The sequence below is a fragment of the Microcaecilia unicolor genome, chromosome 6 (assembly GCF_901765095.1).
Source record: "Microcaecilia unicolor chromosome 6, aMicUni1.1, whole genome shotgun sequence".
In the NCBI taxonomy this organism is placed as follows: Eukaryota; Metazoa; Chordata; class Amphibia; order Gymnophiona; family Siphonopidae; genus Microcaecilia; species Microcaecilia unicolor.
This window is the reverse complement of record NC_044036.1, coordinates 142,789,539-142,808,847: the sequence shown is the minus strand read 5'-3', so window position 1 is coordinate 142,808,847 and position 19,309 is coordinate 142,789,539. Positions and strand designations below refer to the sequence as shown.

Below are 19,309 nucleotides of genomic sequence, written 5' to 3'. Positions count from 1 at the left end.
CAGGACGAACCCATTTACTGTATCGTGAACATATTGTAAATACTCTCTGACTATGAGGTAACTCTTGTAAGTGTAAGTGCAGCATTGATAATTTTTATTGCACAGTTTTTAATATATTACAATCCACAATATATAAAGAAAATGATATAAGGAAATGATATTACAAAATCACAATATAATAGCTCCATTGTGCGATCGCACCTCAAATATTGTGTTCAATTCTGGTCACCGCATCTCAAAACAAATATAGTGGAATTGGTCCAGAGAAGTGCGACGAAAAGGATAAACAAGATGGGACGATTTCCCTATGAGGAAAGGCTGAAGTGGCTAGGGCTCTTCAGCTTGGAGAAAAGACGGCTGAGGGGAGATATGATAGAGGTCTATAAAATAATGAGTGGAGTGGAATGGGCAGACGTGAATTGTTTGTTTACTCTTTCCAAAAATACTAGGACTAGGGGGCATTTGATGAAGCTACAAAGTAGTAAATTTAATACAAATTGGAGAAAAGATTTCTTCACTCAATGTGTAATTAAACGCTAGAATTCATTGCCAAAGAATATGGTAAAGGCAGTTAGCTTAGCAAGGTTTTAAAAAGGTCTGGATGGCTTCCTAAAAGAAAAGTCCATAGACCATTATTAAATTGACTTGGGGAAAATGCACTGCTTATTTCTGAGATAAGCAGCATAAAATGTATTGAACTTTTTTGGGATCTTGCCAGATAATTGTGACCTGGATTGGCCACTGTTGGAAACAGGATTCTGGGCTTGAAGGAACTTTGGTCTGTCCCAGTGTGGCAATACTTATGTACTATAAAGGAACAACTTCTTATTGAAGCCCCCAAACATCCTCTATCCAAGTCACTGCAGCACTGACATCTTTCAAAGTCACCTCAGCTATAAGGAGAATGTTAACTGGAGGACATTCCTTCCTTGATAACCTTTGAACCTGTAGGAGAAGAGACTCAAGGAATGGTTACTACTTACTTTCGTTTTGGTCCAGCCGTTTCTGTTTCCTGCTTAGTCAGAATGGGTCTCTAATGCTGTGAAAATGCAATCCTGGGGGGCCACACACCAATTTTCAGGATATCCTAATGAATATGAATGACATATATTTGCATACAATGGAGGAAGAGCAATTTGGTGGGGGGTGGGGGGAGGCTTTCCTATTTTATTTCTCCTTCCCATTCAATTAGCCCAGTCAATGTAGCAACAGCTCTCAGTCAGGACCCTGCAATCATAGACCTTAAATACAGCTATTAGGTGTTATCCTTAAGCAGTGAATGCAGCTCCCTCCTCCCAGAGCTGTGAAGGCCATCTCCATGGCATCTCCTGCTCTGGTGAAGCCAGAGAATGGAAACTTGCTAAGGAATCTGAGCCACCAGGTTGGGCCATTGCTTTGGAGCTGATATTTAACCTTGGCAGACTTGGTGGTTGGGGGCTTGGGTTGGGGTTTTCAGGGGGGGGGAGGAGGAAGACCAGAATCCCCGATGTTGAGACCTAGAAGTTAGCTGGGCACTGGTCAATATTCTTACCTAAGTGGGATCAATATTATCTTTGCTTGTTCAGGTTTACAGATGCTCCATGCATGCTGACACATGATTGGTACGATATGGCCTGATTGTTGCAGTACCAAAGAATACTTACGACTACTACAATGGTCTATTTTAATATTCAAAGGGTCACCTAAAGTTAGACACCTAAAGTGTGTGCACTAACCACCGAATTCTATAAAAAGGTCTTAAAATTGTAGGCGCAAATTTGGGCACATGTCCTTTTTATATGCTCAGTTTAATTGAATAATAAGCTAATTAGTGCCAATAGCTTGTTAAGCAATTATCGGCACTAATTAGATTTAATTGAAATGTGCGAATGTAAATTTAGGCAGCAGATCCACTCTTAAATTTTACGCATGTCCAAAAAGGGAGCATGGAAATGGGAGGGTCATAGGTGGATCAGGAGCGTTCCTACAATTTACTTGCATAATTATAGAATAACAGGGATACGCACCTAATTAAGGCATGAGAGTTTGCACCACATTTCAGTTGGTACAAAGGGCCCGCACCTAAAGTTAGGTGCAATTCCTGGTAGCCGTGGTAGTCCACTTTTAAAGGTAATCAATAGAAATAAAACAAAATAAAACATGGAAAAGAAGCTAAGATGATACCTTTTTTATTGGACATAACTTAATGCATTTCTTGATTAGCTTTCGAAGGTTGCCCTTCTTCGTCAGATCGGAAATAAGCAAATATTGGTAGATGACAGTATATATAAGTGAAACATCAAAGCATTTCAGTCAGTGACAGTCTAACAGGATGGGGGTAGATAGGTCAGAGACAGGAAGAGTCGGGTGGATGAGGGACAGGGAGATATGCATGGAGACAGGAGGGTGACAAAGCAGTACAATTTTATGGTTTATAATGGGCTAGAAAACCCAGATGTTTAAGTCCTGTCTGGTGGGTGTCAAAATATTTAATCATTCTGACTTCAAAGGTCTTACGTTCCTGTATTGTTTTAAAGTTCCCTTTTAGGATTCTTACCATGAAATCACTGGTACAGTGTTCTGCTTAAGTACTATTTTATAAATACCTAATTTTAAGGGTGGCTCATAGAATAGTGTTTTTATTTATTTATCTATTATTACATTTGTACCCCGCGCTTTCCCACTCAAAGCAGGTTCAATGCGGCTTACATAGTAATAGGGATTACAGGATTTTGATAAGAAAGTAAAAGTTAAATATAACAGAACAACAAAAGTGATAGGTAGGTAGAGAAGGACAGGGCACCATACGTTTTAGGCACCATATACAGAATCTAGCCTTAAGCGCAAATTCTTCAATGGAAGTTGTACGCATAATTGCTGTTGTAGACTACAAGTGTAAGTCTGCAGTTATATGCCTAACTTTAGTCACAAGCACTTATGCTAGACCAGTGGCTGCTATAAATGGCTCTCAATATTCTATAACCTTAGGATGTAAATGCTGGTTGGCCCTGAATCACCTATGCCCCACCCACATCCACACCCCCTTGCAGTTACACACATAACTAACAGTATTCTATAACCTTAGTGCACACGCCCCTAACCCATCCAAGCCCCTCCTACAACCACACCTCATAGCAGTTACATGCGTAACTGACAGTATTCTATAACCTTAGTGCAAAGATGCTAGACACACCCCTGACCCGCCCATGCCCCTCCCACATCCACATCCCCATAGCAGTTATATGCTAAAGGAATTAGCTGCTAAAGTTTATAAGAATATACTGACTAACCAATTAACTCCAACGATAGCCAATTATTTATTGCTAATGCCAAATAGAACCTAATCTAACAATTAAGTTATGCACGTTTCACGTCTACCCATTCAACTCCAATAATGAGTAAGTTGAACGGGTAGACATGAAGCGTCTGTTTACGCTTTCCAAAAATACTAGGGGGCATGTGATAAAGCTACAAAGTAATAAATTTAAAACGAATCGGAGAAATTTTCCTTCACTCAATGTGTAATTAAACTCTGGAATTCGTTGCCAGAGAATGTAGTAAAGGCGGTTAGCTTACCAGAGTTTTAAAAAGGTTTGGACGGCTTCCTAAAGGAAAAGTCCATAGAGCATTATTAAATTGGACTTGGGGAAAATCCACTATTTCTGGGATAAGAAGTATAAAATGTTTTGTACTTTTTTGGGATCTTGTCAGGTATTTGTGACCTGGATTGGCCACTGTTGGAGACAGGATGCTGAGCTTGATGGACCTTTGTTCTGTCCCAGTATGGCAATACTTATGCACATAACTGGCAGTATTCTATAATAAAAATGGGCATGCAAGATTATAGAATTCAGGGGCATATGATTACCTCTTTCTTACTTCTGTGGTTTTTCAAATGATACACTCAGAACTGTTTTCTTGCAGTGGCCCATCTTATATAAAAGCTCACGTGAGGTGAACAGAACTCTTCCCTTGCCATAGGACCTCTGCCAAATAAATATGCCATAACAGATACTGGCACTGCCCGGACGCCATGAAGAACAGCACAGTAAGAAAAAGGTCGTCCCAGCTGACGCACGCCTTCCTAGAGATCCTGTTCTTCGGCCATGGGGAGCCGGGAGAAAGTGGGGCACTCAACTAAGCGGAGCTATTTGGAGATTTATGTCTCCATGGCAACTGCAGCATTGGTCCTGCTGGGGCGCAGGGCAGCCTTAAAGGAACAGAGCAGGTGAGCAGGAAATGTGTGAATATCAGAAGCAGCCAAGCTAGGAAAGCGGCTCTCACGTTTACGATCAGAAGCTCTCACTCTGTCCCCCGCATTCCTTCCTCAAAACTGTCTTAGCAAAAATATTTTCAAAATCTTGCATCGGACTCTCTCTGGCCAGCGGAGGTTCTCTCGCTAGTTCCTGTATTTTTTCACACAGTCTTCCTGAGCCCTTGAACCTTGGGTAGGTTTTGACTGAACAGTAAAACGGAACCCCAGTGTACCCTGTTAGGATTTTAGTTTCAAGCCCCAGTGCTTAGCTCCAGGCAGGAAATGTGATAGAATAATCCTCTGTTTACTAGTCTGCTTCTGTCTGAGAAACCTGCCCTGCAGAGGAAAAAAAAATTACTTGATGTCAAAAGATTTTGCACCAACCCTGGGTTTCATTCCCAGAGTCAGTAACCAGCCGCCCTCTGTAATACAGTATATCCATTCTCTACAGAGACCAAAGAGATAGGAAGCAGATTGAAGGCTTAGATGATAGATTGAGGAGTTGTTTTCTTGACTGTAAGGCTCAGAGAGGGAATATTGCCTGACAGGATCATTCTGCCCATGGCCTAAGGCTGAATAAAATTGCTTCTGAAGGTCGCTAACTCCTTTCTAAAGCATCAGTTGGTTTCCTTTCTTAACTGAAAGTGCCCTCCTGTATTTCTTTTGTTATATCACAGAATCAAGCAGTCAGGTTGGTACATGGTATTTAGCATGAACTTGTACTTTTGACTCTGACAGGTCTAAGGTCAATTCTAAAATTGCAAGATAAGACAGGTAAACAGACAGAACAATTAAGGGTAAGGGAATAAAGAGGTGAGGATAAAAGGACAGGGCAAGTGAGCAGTGGTTAGGAGTCAAAACCAGTGGTAAAGAGGTGGGCTTTAAGTTTGGACTTGAAAACGGCCAAAGAGGGAGCTAGACGTACAGACTCGGGAAGGCTATTCCAGGCGTGAGGTGCAGCAAGATAAAAGGAACGGAGTCTGGAATTAGCAGTAGAGGAGAAGGGGACAGATAAGAGAGATTTATCTACAGAACGGAGTACTGGAGGAATACATATGCTAAGCTAAGTAAGCGGAAATCTAAGCACCGTATATAGAATCCAGGGTTTAGTGTGCCTTTAGAGAATAGCGCATAGGCGCTCACAGGGACTTTCCCACTTAACTGTACACATGTGCACATAAGTGCTAGTATTTTGTAAATTAATGTGCACAAGGGGAGAATCAATGCAGGCACCCAGTTATAGAATTGCTCTTCACGTGTCATTTTGCAGAATTTGGTTGGCACCACAGTGCTGCATCAATATATAATATACAGCAGACATTGGTGATAATCTTACCTCAAAAGACCGGACTTCAAATGTGGAGGAGGAGCCTAATAAGGAGTGCAGTGGCCTGAGGGAACTAGCTTCCATTCCCACTGCAGCTCCATGTGACTCTGGGCAAGTCACTTAACCCTCCATTGCCCCAGGTACAAAATAAGTGCCTGTATATAATATGCAAATTACTTTGATTGTAACCACAGAAAGATGCTATATCAAATCCCATCCCCTTTCCCTTTCTTTCTATTCGTGTGTTGTTTTGATAACATTTTCATTCCCCGTTTCCTCCTATTCATGTAAAAAAAATCAGGATAATATTGCACATTAGTATAAAGTTTTATTCATACTAAAATGCAATAATTTTCAAAAGTGAATTTGACAATTTAACCACCTTTTACTTTATTCTATCATTTATGAACCTTAATGCAATACCACTTTGTAATTTATGCTATCATCAATGAATAACAATGATATACTGTATAATGTACATGCTATACCAATCTGTATTTCTCAGATCCGGAAGTGGCGACTGTCACTCCGGCATTATGTAAGCCACATTGAGCCTGCAAATAGGTGAGAAAATGTGGGATACAAATGCAACAAATAATAATAATAAATCTACGCTGTGCTCCACGTAATGATGCCTTTAGCTCAGTTTGGGGAGAGGTTAAAAGCCAAAATACGAGTATCTTCAAGAGATTCTTCCATCAGCTTAAAATCTGAAACTGTTACGAGTGATGTTTGGACTTACAGACCAACTTCTTCCTGTAAAAGAAACACCTCCAGGCCGGAGGTCAGATTAAGGCAAACTAATGCCCTAAGCACAGTCCAACAATGGTGCCCTTGGCCCTTCCATTGCTCAACTGACAAGACATTAAGGTCCCTGTTTACTAAGCCATGCTAGAGGTGTGTTAGCATTTTTTGCATGCACTAAACATGCATGCACTTCCAGCCAAGCCCTCTCCTCAAGTCACTTCACTGGCTTCCTATCCGTTTCCACATACAGTTCAAACTCCTCTTATTGACCGATAAGTGCATTCACTCTGCAGCTCCTCAGTACCTCTCCACTCTCATCTCTCCCTACATTCCTCCCCGGGAACTCCGTTCACTGGGTAAATCTCTCTTATCTGCACCCTTCTCCTCCACCGCTAACTCCAGACTCCGTTCCTTTTATCTTGCTGCACCATATGCCTGGAATAGACTTCCTGAGCCGGTACGTCAAGCTGCATCTCTGGATGTCTTCAAATCTAAGCTAAAAGCCCACCTTTTTGATGCAGCTTTTAACTCCTAACCCTTATTTACTTGTTCAAACCCTTATTTTATCATCCTCACTTTAATATTCCCTTATCTCTTGTTTGTCCTGTTTGTCTGTCCTAATCAGATTGTAAGCTCTGTCGAGCAGGGACTGTCTCTTCATGTTCAAGTGTACAGCGCTGCGTACGTCTAGTAGCGCTATAGAAATGATAAGTAGTAGTAGTAGTCTTGGGATTCCGGAATCTTGCTACTCTTTGGGATTCTGCACAGAATCTTACTACTATGGGATTCCGGAATCTTGCTACTCTTTAGGATTCTGCACGGAATCTTGCTACTCTTTTATTTATTTATTTATTTGTTGCATTTGCATCCCACATTTTCCCACCTTTTTGCAGGCTCAATGTGGCTTACAATACATCATGAATAGTGGAAATATATTAGAAAATAGACATTTAGTGTTACAGAGGAATACATCATAAATAGTGGAAATATATTGGAAAATAGACATTTAGTGTTACAGAGGAACTTGGGCAAACATGATAATGATAAGACATGATAGTAGTATAACAAACAGATATTGTAAGACAGTTCTGAATAAATGTGGAGGAGTTGTGTGTGTTCACATTGGTTGATCTTTGTGGTTTGCCTTGTTAAAGAGATGGGTCTTCAACTGTTTGCGGAAGTTCATTAGTTCGTAAATCGTTTTTAGGTTACGCGGCAGTGCGTTCCATAGCTGTGTGCTCAAGTAGGTAAAGTTTGACACGTACATTTGTTTGTATTTTAGACCTTTGCAGTTAGGGAAGTGCAGATTAAGGAATGTGCGGGATGATCTTTTGGCAATCCTGGGTGGTAAGTCTATCAGGTCTGACATGTAGGCTGGCGCCTCACCGTGAATGATTTTCTTGACTAAGGAGCATATTTTGAACGTGATACTCTTTGTCCTTATCCCTTATTTGTTCTGTTTGTCTGTCCTAATTAGATTGTAAGCTCTGTCGAGCAGGGGCTGTCTCTTCATGTTCAAGTGTACAGCACTGCGCACGTCTAGTAGCGCTTTAGAAATGATAAGTAGTAGTAGTTGTAGTAGTGTAGATGCTCATAATATTCCTATGGGTGTCTGCACAGCACGTGCTCATTTTTAGCATGCGCGAAAAACGCTAGCACACCCTAGTAAACAGGATTCAATAAGTACTGTATGAAACAAAACATCATATGTATTTTAAATGATTAGAAAAACACTGAAACCCATGTTGGATAATGGGTGTGGCAGATGGCAGTGAAAGAGTTAAGGGCATGATAGTTAGGGGAAAAAAACTTGGCGATGCCTCCCTTGGTGCCCTAAGCACATGCTTACTTTGCTTAATGGTTAATCCAGGGCTGCTGTTGACTCTAACATTAACACAGGGACTTCCGAGTGATGGATTTTAAAAACGTAAGGAAAAAGACCAAATCCTTAGCAGTCCAACTGCCCGCATAATGCGGACCACCGAATGATTTTGTATTCAGGCACAGAGGCCCAAGGGCCAGACTCTGCTTTGCTTCCAGCCAAGCATCTCATTCAGCAACAGCTGCAGACTGACATCTTTTCCCTTGGCCCTTCCACATGACGCTCTTCCACCGAGCTTGAAACTGCGGACAGGGGCTAGCAGATCTGCACAATGCAAGGAATGATGGCGATTCCACCTGAACATCAGAAAAAAATCCTTTTTATCCACAATTAATGAGAATCTGCAAAGTTGACCATGACACAGGTGTAATAATGTGAAGCTGGATGGCAAAGCTCCCTGCAGTGCATGGGAAGTCACATGACTACCTCATTAGGGATTAGCTTTGTTCAGACTGAATTAATACAAAATGCAGTGATCGCAATATTTTTGACATCTGTAAAGAAAGAGTTTACAGTGACGTTGGCCACTGTTGCCAACAGGATACTGTCAACAGCATTCAGAACAAGACAGAGAATATCCAAATATGATAATAGGCTGATTATTGATCCTGTCAATCTGCCTTATCACCTTCATTATATGTGTGACAATTTATCTATTTATTTCATTTATATCCCGGCTATCACCTAAGTGGGTTATAAATATTACATACAATAAAGCCATTTTAGACCTACATACATGTAGATATTTTATGCTCTGCATTCATTAGACTATTACTGGCTTATTTGCTAATATAATGGTGTAATGTTTTGTGTATTGTGGTGTCTATGGAATTATTGAACATTGTTATTCTGTGTCCTTGAGATGCTTTGTAAAGGTGTGAATTTGTAACTTGCCTTTAGCAGTGGGACAAGTAAGAAATCCTATATAATAATTCTCACCTCCAACATTCTATGCGTCTGCCTGCCTGTGTCCGTAACTTTTTCTTCACTGATGGGCTCCGAAGCCCTAGCTGATGTCACTAGACCCATTATGACGCGTCCTATATAATTCTCACCCCCAATGTTCTATGCGTCTGCCTGCCTGTGTCTGTAACTTTCTTCACAGATGGGCTCCAAAGCCCCGAGGGTTGGCGGCGGGAATGGGGGCTCGAGAGGGTCGCGGCAGGGGGGTCCAGGGGTCAGGAACTCTGAGGGGGGGTCGGGAAATTGGAGGAAGGGGGGTCTGCAAATCAGAGGGAGGGAGGCAGGGAGGTGGGGTCTGGAACACGGAGAGAGGGAGGGGGGTCTGCAAATCGGGGGGAGGGAGGCAGGGAGGTGGGGTCTGGAACTCAGAGAGCGGGAAGGGTCTGGAACTCGGAGGGGGGTCTGGAATTCAGAGGGGGAGGGGGGTCTGGAATTTGGAGGGAGGGAGGGAGGGGGGGTCGAACTGGGGGGAGGGGGGTTTGGAACTTGGAGGAGGGGATGAGAGGGGGAGGGGGAATGCACCACCTGTACAAAAACTAAAAAAAAAAAAGGGGGGACGACCCTGGAACTCGGAGTGAGGGAGAGGGAACAACGACCCTGGAACATGGAGGAAGGGGGGATGCTGGAACTGGGTGGGAGGGAGGGGCCCCAGGCACACACACTCTCTCTCTCACAGACACACTCACACCCAGTCTCACTCTCTCTGTCACACACACACACTCACAGATTCATTCTCTCTCACACAGTCACTCTCACACACAATCTTTCAAACACATACACACTCCCTCAAACATACACACTCCGAGGAAAACCTTGCTAGCGCCTGTTTCAATTGTGTCAGAAACGAGCCTTTTTTACTAGTCTTAAATAAAGGAAATATATTTGTGTGTGTTAATTTACACACCTATTCATGGTGCACTGACATTCACTGGTTTTACATTTGAACTCTTGTACCCTACTTTATAAAACATTTGCAGGAGTTCCCATCTTCGGAGGAAATATTTTTTCACTCACAAATAGTTAAGCTCTGGAACTCGCTACCAAAGGATGTGGTAACAGCGGTTAGCATATCTGGGTTTAAAAAGGTCTGGACAAGTTCCTGGAGGAAAAGTCCATAATTTGTTATTGAGGTGGACATGGGGGAAGCCACTGCTTGCCCTGGGATTGGTAGCATGGAGTGTTGCTACTCTTTGGGGTTCTGAAATCATGCTATTCTTTAGGATTTCGGAATGTTGCCACTCTTTGGGATTCCAGAATCTTGCTACTCTTTGGGGTTCTACATGGAATGCTGCTACTAGTTGACCTGGATTGGCCTCTGTTGGCAACAGGATACTGGGCTAGATGGATCATTGGTCTGACCCAGTATGGCTATTCTTATGTTCTTATGAAGGGGGTGGTCAGAAGTTATATTCATAACACTGATTTTTGGTGAATTTAATCAAGGGAACCCATTCCTCCCTCACTCTCCAATGTCAAGCCTTACAGAACAGCCTGAAGAGATTCTAGGAAGAAATTGATTATTTCCTTTAACTTTGCAGGTTCAACGTGGACTCTAGGAGTTGCAATATCTCCAAACACGTGAGTACAATTTTATCACTGACTGACATGTGGGCATGGCTTCCCTCGAGCAGACCGCATCACGCTCACCTCCCCTATAATATTCCACCTTGCTGGCCCCTGGGCTACTGTCTCTGTGAATTGTGGCTTGCACGTGCACACTGGCCATCCACCCAGAGTCAACAAACATTGTATAAAATGAAATTAATATTATTGTTATATATAGCACCACAAAGTATACACTGCCCTGTACAGATACACCTAATACAGTGGTTTCCAAACCTGTACCGGGGGAACCCCAGCCAGTCAGGTTTTCAGGATATCCACAATGAATATTGATGTTAGATATGCATGCACTGTCTCCATTGCGGATATCCTGAAAACCTGACTGGCTGGGGGTTCCCCCCAGGACAGGTTTGGAAACCTCTGACTTAATATATTGTTCCTGCCCCAGGGAGTTTACCATCTAGTTGAGACACACAGATGAAGAAATAAGAGCTTCTTTTTTTACCTAGAATGAATTAAAGGAAATATGTCCTTGTGTGGGAAGAATTAAAATACAAATTTGAAATGTGGCCTCTAAGAAAGGAGGGACCAATACTCAGGATCATCTGGGTCAGAGAGGCACCTACCTGGATAAGTCCTGCTTACTGGGTCAGTCCGGGATTTTCAGGAGCACTTATCTAAATAGTGTCTCTGAAAATATGGACTGATTGCTGTGGCACTGTCTGGGCAGCGCTTGGATGGTCAGAGGGCAGAGTCTGGGCGGATTTAACTGCGTAACTGCCCAGATACAGTTAGGATAGTATCCTGTTACATATGTAAATACCAGTCCGAATATTGCCAGTACCTGGATAGATAATTCTACCTATTCAGTACTGCAAATACCTAAGTTTAAAGAACCCACTGCAGTCAGTGTGTTGTTTTCTTTTTAAATTAGAATTTCCAACTATATATTTCAATATTCAAATAATAGAAACTACACCATCGAAGATGCAAAATGAAACAGCAATGAAAATAGGTGATATAGCCCACATCAGGGGGGGAAGCGCTGGAAATAAAAAAAGAAGAACAATATTTGAGGAAATCTGGATACAATTATTGCAGTGATCAGTGTTTAAACAGATGCTGTCTGCAGCAGGTTGAATATTGACTAGTGAGTTTTTAAGTTGAATTGGAATCCGATTATGGTGTTCATCTGCCTCTGCCCCTCTCTCTCTCTGTCTCTCTCTCTCTAACCCTCCCCCTCCCTTTAGTCTCTGTGTCTCCCATATTCATAGGTCTCATTTTAACTTTATGAGGCACAACATCAAAGAACTTAGGGAAACCTGTACACTTGAGACCCTAATGGGTCATTGTGTCAACTTGACCCATTAGGAGCGTGTGAGAGTCACGCTGTGGTCTCTGTGTGTATGCTGGGCCTGTGTGCATCACCTGTGTCTATCCGTATAGGCATTTTGTCACAGGGTTGTGGATCAATTTACTGTTTAGTGATAAACATAAAACAGAAGACTCACCTCAATACGCAGGTGTGTTTGAAGGGGGTTTTGTGGACGTTAGTTGTGCTAAATTGTACCTTTACCAACTAGTTCATTCAAAAGTAATCATTCTGCTATTGGTTTCTCCCGTCTGACCATTCTGTACACTAAGGGTTCAATATTCTGCCACAGTGGTCAGTATTTTTTTGTTCACTGCCGGGGTGGACTGACCATTGGAACAATAGGGCAGTGCCCAAGGGTCCACAGCAGTAGGGAGCCCGCTCTCCCCTAGCTTCCATCTAATTTAATCACTTTTGATAGGTGGTTAGGGGCCTATGGCCCTTATTGCCCAAGGGCCCAGAAGAATCACCGCCGGCTTTATGCCCTGATAGTAAATGCCGGACCATGTCCGGGCACCGGTTATATGCGGCCAGCTAAAACTTAAGCAGTTAAGTGCACAATATTCAGCATTTAATCTCATGAGCTGCGTAAAGAAGTACTGTATGGTCCTATTTATGTAGTTATCTTATGTGGCTCTTAACCGCTTAACTGCTGCCTCCGCCCCTGAACTGCCCCCAAAATAGCTGGGTTTCTATTTGGCAGCTACTGCTTATATTCAGCAGCACTCAGCGGATTTAACCAGGCAGGAGCCATTCCTGCCTGGTTACATCACTTTCACTATCAACCAGGGCTTTTTTTGAGGGGGGTACATGGGGGTACTGAGTACCGGCACCTTATCTATTGTCTGCTAAATTTGACCCATGGACCCCAAGTTTTAATAAAAGAGCTCAGGCCCTACACACCAATTCTGCCTTATCCTAGATTCTGTGACTGGTTGCAGGGGGTCTGGCTATTGTGGGGTGGGTCCCTCAGTGATCACCCTGCCCATGAAGGGTGGCCTGGCATTTGAGTACTGGCACCTTTTTCGCTAGATAAAATGCACTATCAACCCCTACGTTTTAAACCTCACAAACCCCTGTAAAAGAAGGGAGAACTCAGAGAACAATGAGTTGGAATTTTGTATCACTAACACTGTTTTTTTGTTTCTTTCTTTGCTTTTCTGCCGGCTGGATTTACAGAAGGTATGTTTCTATTTTCACCTGCACAGCAATCTAAGGGACCCTTTTACAAAGCGATTACTGCACGCTAAGCTTAAGCTACCGCTGGCCCAATACAGGCACCAGTGGCAGTTCCAGCCTCAGCGTGCGCCATTTCCTGTGCTGGGGAAAATTGGGCCGTATTTTTTAGCACAGTGCTAACCTGGCGGTAATTGGGCAGCACCATACGTTTTACCCGATTACCGCTGGGTTGGCGTGGGATCCCTTACCGTCACCTTCGCATGGTCATGTGGTAAGAGCAATATTCCCGTATAGCCAATGTCTATTTTCAGCCTTTTTTACCCACTGCGGTAAAAAGGGCCTCAACGTGTGGCAAAAATGTCCCCCGCCACTGATGTAGGGCACTTTTTACCACAGCTTGATAAGAGAACCCCTAAATACCCAATGGTCTCAATTCTGTAAATGGTGCCCCAAAAAATGCACACTAATGGGCTCATTTTCGAAAGAGAAGGGCGCCCATCTTTCGACACAAATCAGGCGTCCTTCTCCCAGGGTCGCCCAAATCAGCATAATCGAAAGCTGATTTTGGGCGCCCTCAACTGCTTTCCGTCACAGGGATGACCAAAGTTCCCGGAGGCGTGTCAGAAGCATAGCGAAGGCGGAACTGGGGCGTGCTTAACACATGGGCGTCCTTGGCCTATAATGGAAAAAAGAAGGGTGTCCCTGATGAACACTTGGCCAACTTTAATTGGTCCATTTTTTCTTACTACCAAGCCTCAAAAAGGTGCCTGAACTGACCAGATGACCACTGGAGGGAATTGGGGATGACCTCCCCTTACTCCCCCAGTGGTCACTAACCCCCTCCCACCCTAAAAAAAAACTTTAAAAATATTTTTTGCCAGCCTCTATGCCAGCCTTAAATGTCATACCCAGCTCCCTGACAGCAGTTTGAAGGTCCCTGGAGCACTTTTTAGTGGATACTGCAGTGCACTTCAGGCAGGCGGACCCAGGCCCATCCCCCCACCTGTTACACTTGTGGTGGTAAATATGAGCCCTTCAAAACCCACCCGAAACCCACTGTACCCACATGTAAGTGCCCCCCTTCACCCTTAGGGCTATGGTAATGGTGTACAGTTGTGGGGAGTGGGTTTTGGGGGCTCAGCACACAAGGTAAGGGAGCTATGCACCTAGGAGCAATTTGTGAAGTCCACTGCAGTGCCCCCTAGGGTGCCGGGTTGGTGTCCTGGCATGTCAGGGGGACCAGTGCACTATAAATGCTGGCTCCTCCCACGATCAAAGGGCTTGGATTTGGTCGTTTCTGAGATGGGCGTCCTTGGTTTCCATTATGGCCGAAAACGGGGGACGACCATCTCTAAGGTCGACCTAAATGTGGAGAGTTGGGCGTCCCTGACTGTATTATCGAATCGAAAGATGGACGGCCATCTTGTTTCAGTAATACGGGTTTCACTGCCCCTTCGCCGGGACATCCTGCGAGGACGTCCTCAGGAAACTTAGGCGCCCCATCCGATTATGCCCCTCCACGTGTTACAGTGATCTAATTTTACAGAATAGTGCTTAGTGTGGGATCCATGCCCAATTTACACCAACTGGCACGAGGATTTATACCAACTAAACCCTGGTGTAAATCCCCCGAGTTCTATAACAGTGCGCACAAATCCTAGAAACGTCCCTGTAGTCATGTGGTAATCAGGCAGTGTGCGCCAATGTGGCTGTGCAGCCGAATACCGCTGGGAACACCGTTCCCGCCCCCCCCCCCCCCCCGCCCCCACGGTAGAAAATAGAAAATTATTTTCTACCGCGGGGAACAGTGCATGCCAACTTCGAAATTACAGATGGGTGCCCACACTACCCTTGCGAGAATGTCGATTTGGTATGCGCTGCCTGCACGATAGCCTTACCACAACTTAGCAAAAGTGCCCCTAAGCAATTAAATTGCATGCACAATTTTGAGCATTATATATGGAATTAGGGGGAGTCTGACATTCACTAGAAGTGGATCGGCCAGTGCTTTAGGTTCTACCATTCTGCCAGCGGTTCTAGGCTTGGCATTTCTTTCTGCGTCTTGTTTCCCTATCCTTTGTTTTTTGGTTCCTTAACTTTTTCTCCTCCTTACTTACTGGATATCTTCACAATTTACCACCCTGTAGTGACTTCCAGACCTGGCCCCACAAATAGTAGCTTCTAACAATCCAGTTGTGTTTTTTACTACACCTCAGCTCTTCTTATTCCAAGTCCTGAAACTGACCCTCAACCAATGCCTGCTGTACTGGGAATTTTTCAAAAGAGAAAAATGAAAGAAAAGGGGAAAAAATGTTCCAGCTCAGGGCCATCTTCTGCTCCGCTGCAAAGAGAAAAAAGTTTCCAGGTAGGTGACCTGCCAGAAAGTCACCACTGCCCTAATCCAGTTCTGGGTTTCTCTATAGCTCTGACCACGTATCTGACTCTTTAGCAGCACCTAAGTCCAAACTCTTCTCATGCTTTTCAGCGTTTCCCCAGTCTTGCTTGCTTTCTCCGAATGTTTTCCAATCTATGAGGACCCTCAGCTAATCCAGGCTGAATTGTCATGCAGTTCTGCGCCTATCCTGACTTCGAGGCGACTCTGCAGTTTCTGTCCTAGAGACAGATCAGAATGAATGACATACATTTTCCTATTTATTAAAGGAGAGGGTATACCTGGCTTGGAGTTAGGTTGAACCCGTGTATGACTCCAGATTTACTGAGCATATGAAATTAACTCTTGTATCAGAGCTCTGACCGTAATGTCTTTTAGTAACACTTGGGATCACTTTTTGAATCAGTGAAAGGGTTCCTTGTTTCCCATATAAAGAAGATCTAGCTTTCCAGTGGTAGGTTCTGTTTCACAGGTAGACCACAAAGCAGCAAATCAAGAAGTGGAACCAGCCAGGAGAGGTAGAATAGGACCACACCATTTCAGGTTGTAGCAGAATATTCGGAAAATGCTGAGCTCTTAACTTTATACTCTTAGGGGCGCTTTTCCTAAGGTGCATAGGTGCCTTTGCGTATCAAATTGAAATGACCACCTGGCTAACACGGGTCCCAGGAGGTCATTTTATTTTTGACGCTCATCCAAAGCACACAGTAAAAATTTTCCACCGCTTGGCGCTTACCCAGCGGTAATTACATGCACTGATGATTACCGCCTGGTTAACACGCGAGACCTTACCGCTAAGTCAATGGGTGGCGTTAAGGTCTCATGCTGAAAATGGACACGCGCGGCTTTTAATTTTGCCGCATGTCCATTTTTGGCTACAAAAAAGGCCTTCTTTGCAGGCGCGCTGAAAAATGGACCTGCGCACACCCAAAACACGTGTCTACGCCAGTGCAGGCCATTTTTTTGGGCATGCCTTAGTGAAAGGGCCCCTTAACTTGGCCTCCTAAATTTGTGCCATATTTTCAGCCAAACTTAGGAGCAAAACTTTTCAGTTGAAAATCCATCTTAACTTAGGAGCTTAAAAGTTATGCTTATAAATTTAGGCCTGCTGTTCATTGGCCTAGATTTATCGGCCTAATTTATGAGCCTAGGACTAGATTCTGTAAGTGACGCATAAAAAATCAGGGCTGAAACAAATAGTCCTTACCACTATTTTATAAACCATGTTTTGGTTTATAGAATGGCGTTTAGCATTGGGAACCGTGAGTACATTTAGGTGCAACCATTTACGCTGATGAAAACCAGGTGTAATTCCCCACAAGTAAATTAGGAGCAGATCCTGCTAATTCTGTAACAATGCACATACATTTGAGGAATGTCCCCAACCCATCCATGACCCTTCCCGTGACCACACCCCCTTTTTGGATCTACCGGTATGTACTATATTTTACTTGCACTTCTTTCTAGAATGCCTAAAAAGATGCTCACATAAATTCTAATTATTGCCAATTAGTGCTGATAATTGCTTATATTGCCGAATTATTGGTACTAATTGGCTCACTAATCGATTAAGTTGTGCTCGTAACTCAAAGTACCATATATAGAGTCCGGGGCTAGTGCTGAAAATCACTTCTAAGTGCCTTACTTCTTTTCCTCTGCCCCTGCTGCAACCCAGTTTTTAAATCCTAAATTTGAGAGTTTAGTGAAATGCTGAGTAAAAATGTATACGCTCAACCCTAGTAAATTTTTAAAGAGGCCAATTTATGAGCATAACTTTCAAAGTTTGGAACATAAATCCTTTGAGCCCAAACTTCTTGTGATCCAGCACTAGATCTCAAGGCCGCCAAGATTGGGGGGAGGGGAATATTCCACATGTCCAGCCTCCAAGGGGACCCGGCACTGACAAGGCTTCCAGAGACAGGCAGAAGGTTCTGCTCCCTCGGTCTGTCTCACTCTCCTGCTCCTGTGTGTTGGGACCCTCGCGATTGTGTTAACTTGATAACCCGGGTCCCGGCACTCAGGAACAGGAGAGCAACAGACCGAAGGAGGAGCAGATGCAGGAAGGTAAGGGGGTGGCGGTGGCAGCCCGAATGAGTATGTGTGTGGGAGGGGGGGCTGCAGCAGCTGTGGCAGCCCGAGTGTTTGGGGGGGAGGGGGTAGTGGCCCTACCTCGGTCCCGGTTCTGTCTCTACGACCCTGCTAGATCTCCTTGCTGCTTTCATTTTTTATTTTGCTGTCCTGAACTGCAGTGTTTGATCCTTTCCCCTCTCTGGAAGGCCAGCCTATAAAGTCCTTGAAGCTGGTCAGAGTTGGGGGTTGATTAGTGGTAAAATGGGAGGAATAACAACATTCTGCCATTTTACATTTTAGGATGGGGGGGGGGGGTGCTTTGTAGAAGAACTCAAGGTTGCCTGGCTGCCACAGCTCTACAGAGACACCTTGTTGTCTGCCCCAAATTCTTGTATTTTGATAAGAATGTGAAACTTTTGAAAGACGCCATGGAGAGTTATTCCCCGAGGTCCTCTCCCTCCTTAATGTTATTCACAGTCTTTATTTTCTCTTTAAATACAGTTCTTAAGATGTGTTTCTTTTTAGCCTCCAAATGAAAAAGCTCTGTTTAGTGGAATGATAACTGTTCTGCTGTGTCCTTTGATCGACAGATCATCTCATGGCCTCCTTTCATATTCCGGCTTTGCCAGTGGTGCCTTGCATAATCAGATGTTATAGTAGCATTTGGATTCCATGAGCAGGGAGAAGCTGTAACTGTCACTCTTTTCACGTCTCTCTTTCTCTCTCTCTCTTTCATTGCTTCTCTCCATCACTCTCTCCCCTAGGTTTCGGGTACATGACATAAAGAGCCTATTGTTTCTGAATAATTGATAAGACAAGCAAACCAGTCCAGGGGAATATAGACCAGGGACAGTCGCTTCCCGTCTGCTCTTTTGCTTTGCCCTTGCCTGACTGGCGTGAGACAGGCAGCGGTCTCCTAAGGGATGGCAGCCATATGTTGCCTGACAGTTTTTCTTAATGCACATGCTAGTCTCAAACACGCTCAGTAGGTGAAGTCCTGACGAGTGCTGGGAGGTCTGAGGATTCTTTGGCACTGCAGTGTGCTGTGTGCATAAATGATAGAAGAAACCCCAATTGTGGATAAATAGTTCATCTTTACGGAAAATAAAAAGAGGGACTTTATTTCAAGGGACACTAAAATACTTCATCAGTTTTCTTCTGGATTCATCCCTCAACGTTCACCTGTCTTCTATTAAGACCATAATCCTGTTTGCTTTTCACAGTATACTGGTCTCAGACTGCAATCATATGCTGTGTATAGGATACCTGCTTCCTGTAGAAACTGAATGTTGTGCTATATGTATTCCATTACTTAGATGGTATCGTGTGTTCTGTGAAGGCACTTGAGACCAGTTAGCGATTTAAGATTTTGGCCATTAATTTAGAAGCATCCACTCATAAATGACAATTTTACTACGAAGGGCTCAGTTTACACTTGGATGTTCATAGTATGTAGAAATTGCAAGGGAACGTAGCTGTGGTTTGGGTTTGGCTTGAGCAGCTCAAAAATCTTCACATGCGTTCCCCATTTCAGAAAAGGAATGCATGTGCATGACCTTCTATTTCAATATCTGTCATGC

The 19,309-nt window shown here is 43.7% G+C and overlaps 1 protein-coding gene across 1 annotated transcript in view; it reads left to right on the top strand.

Moving 5' to 3' along the window:
* Window positions 1-19,309, top strand: part of CPNE9 (copine family member 9) — a 180,818-nt gene that overhangs the window by 46,031 nt on the left and 115,478 nt on the right. The window contains exons 5-6 of the mRNA XM_030206386.1: window positions 10,692-10,731; window positions 13,268-13,270. Of these exons, the coding sequence (XP_030062246.1) occupies window positions 10,692-10,731; window positions 13,268-13,270 (43 nt within the window). The remainder of the gene's footprint in view (window positions 1-10,691; window positions 10,732-13,267; window positions 13,271-19,309) is intronic.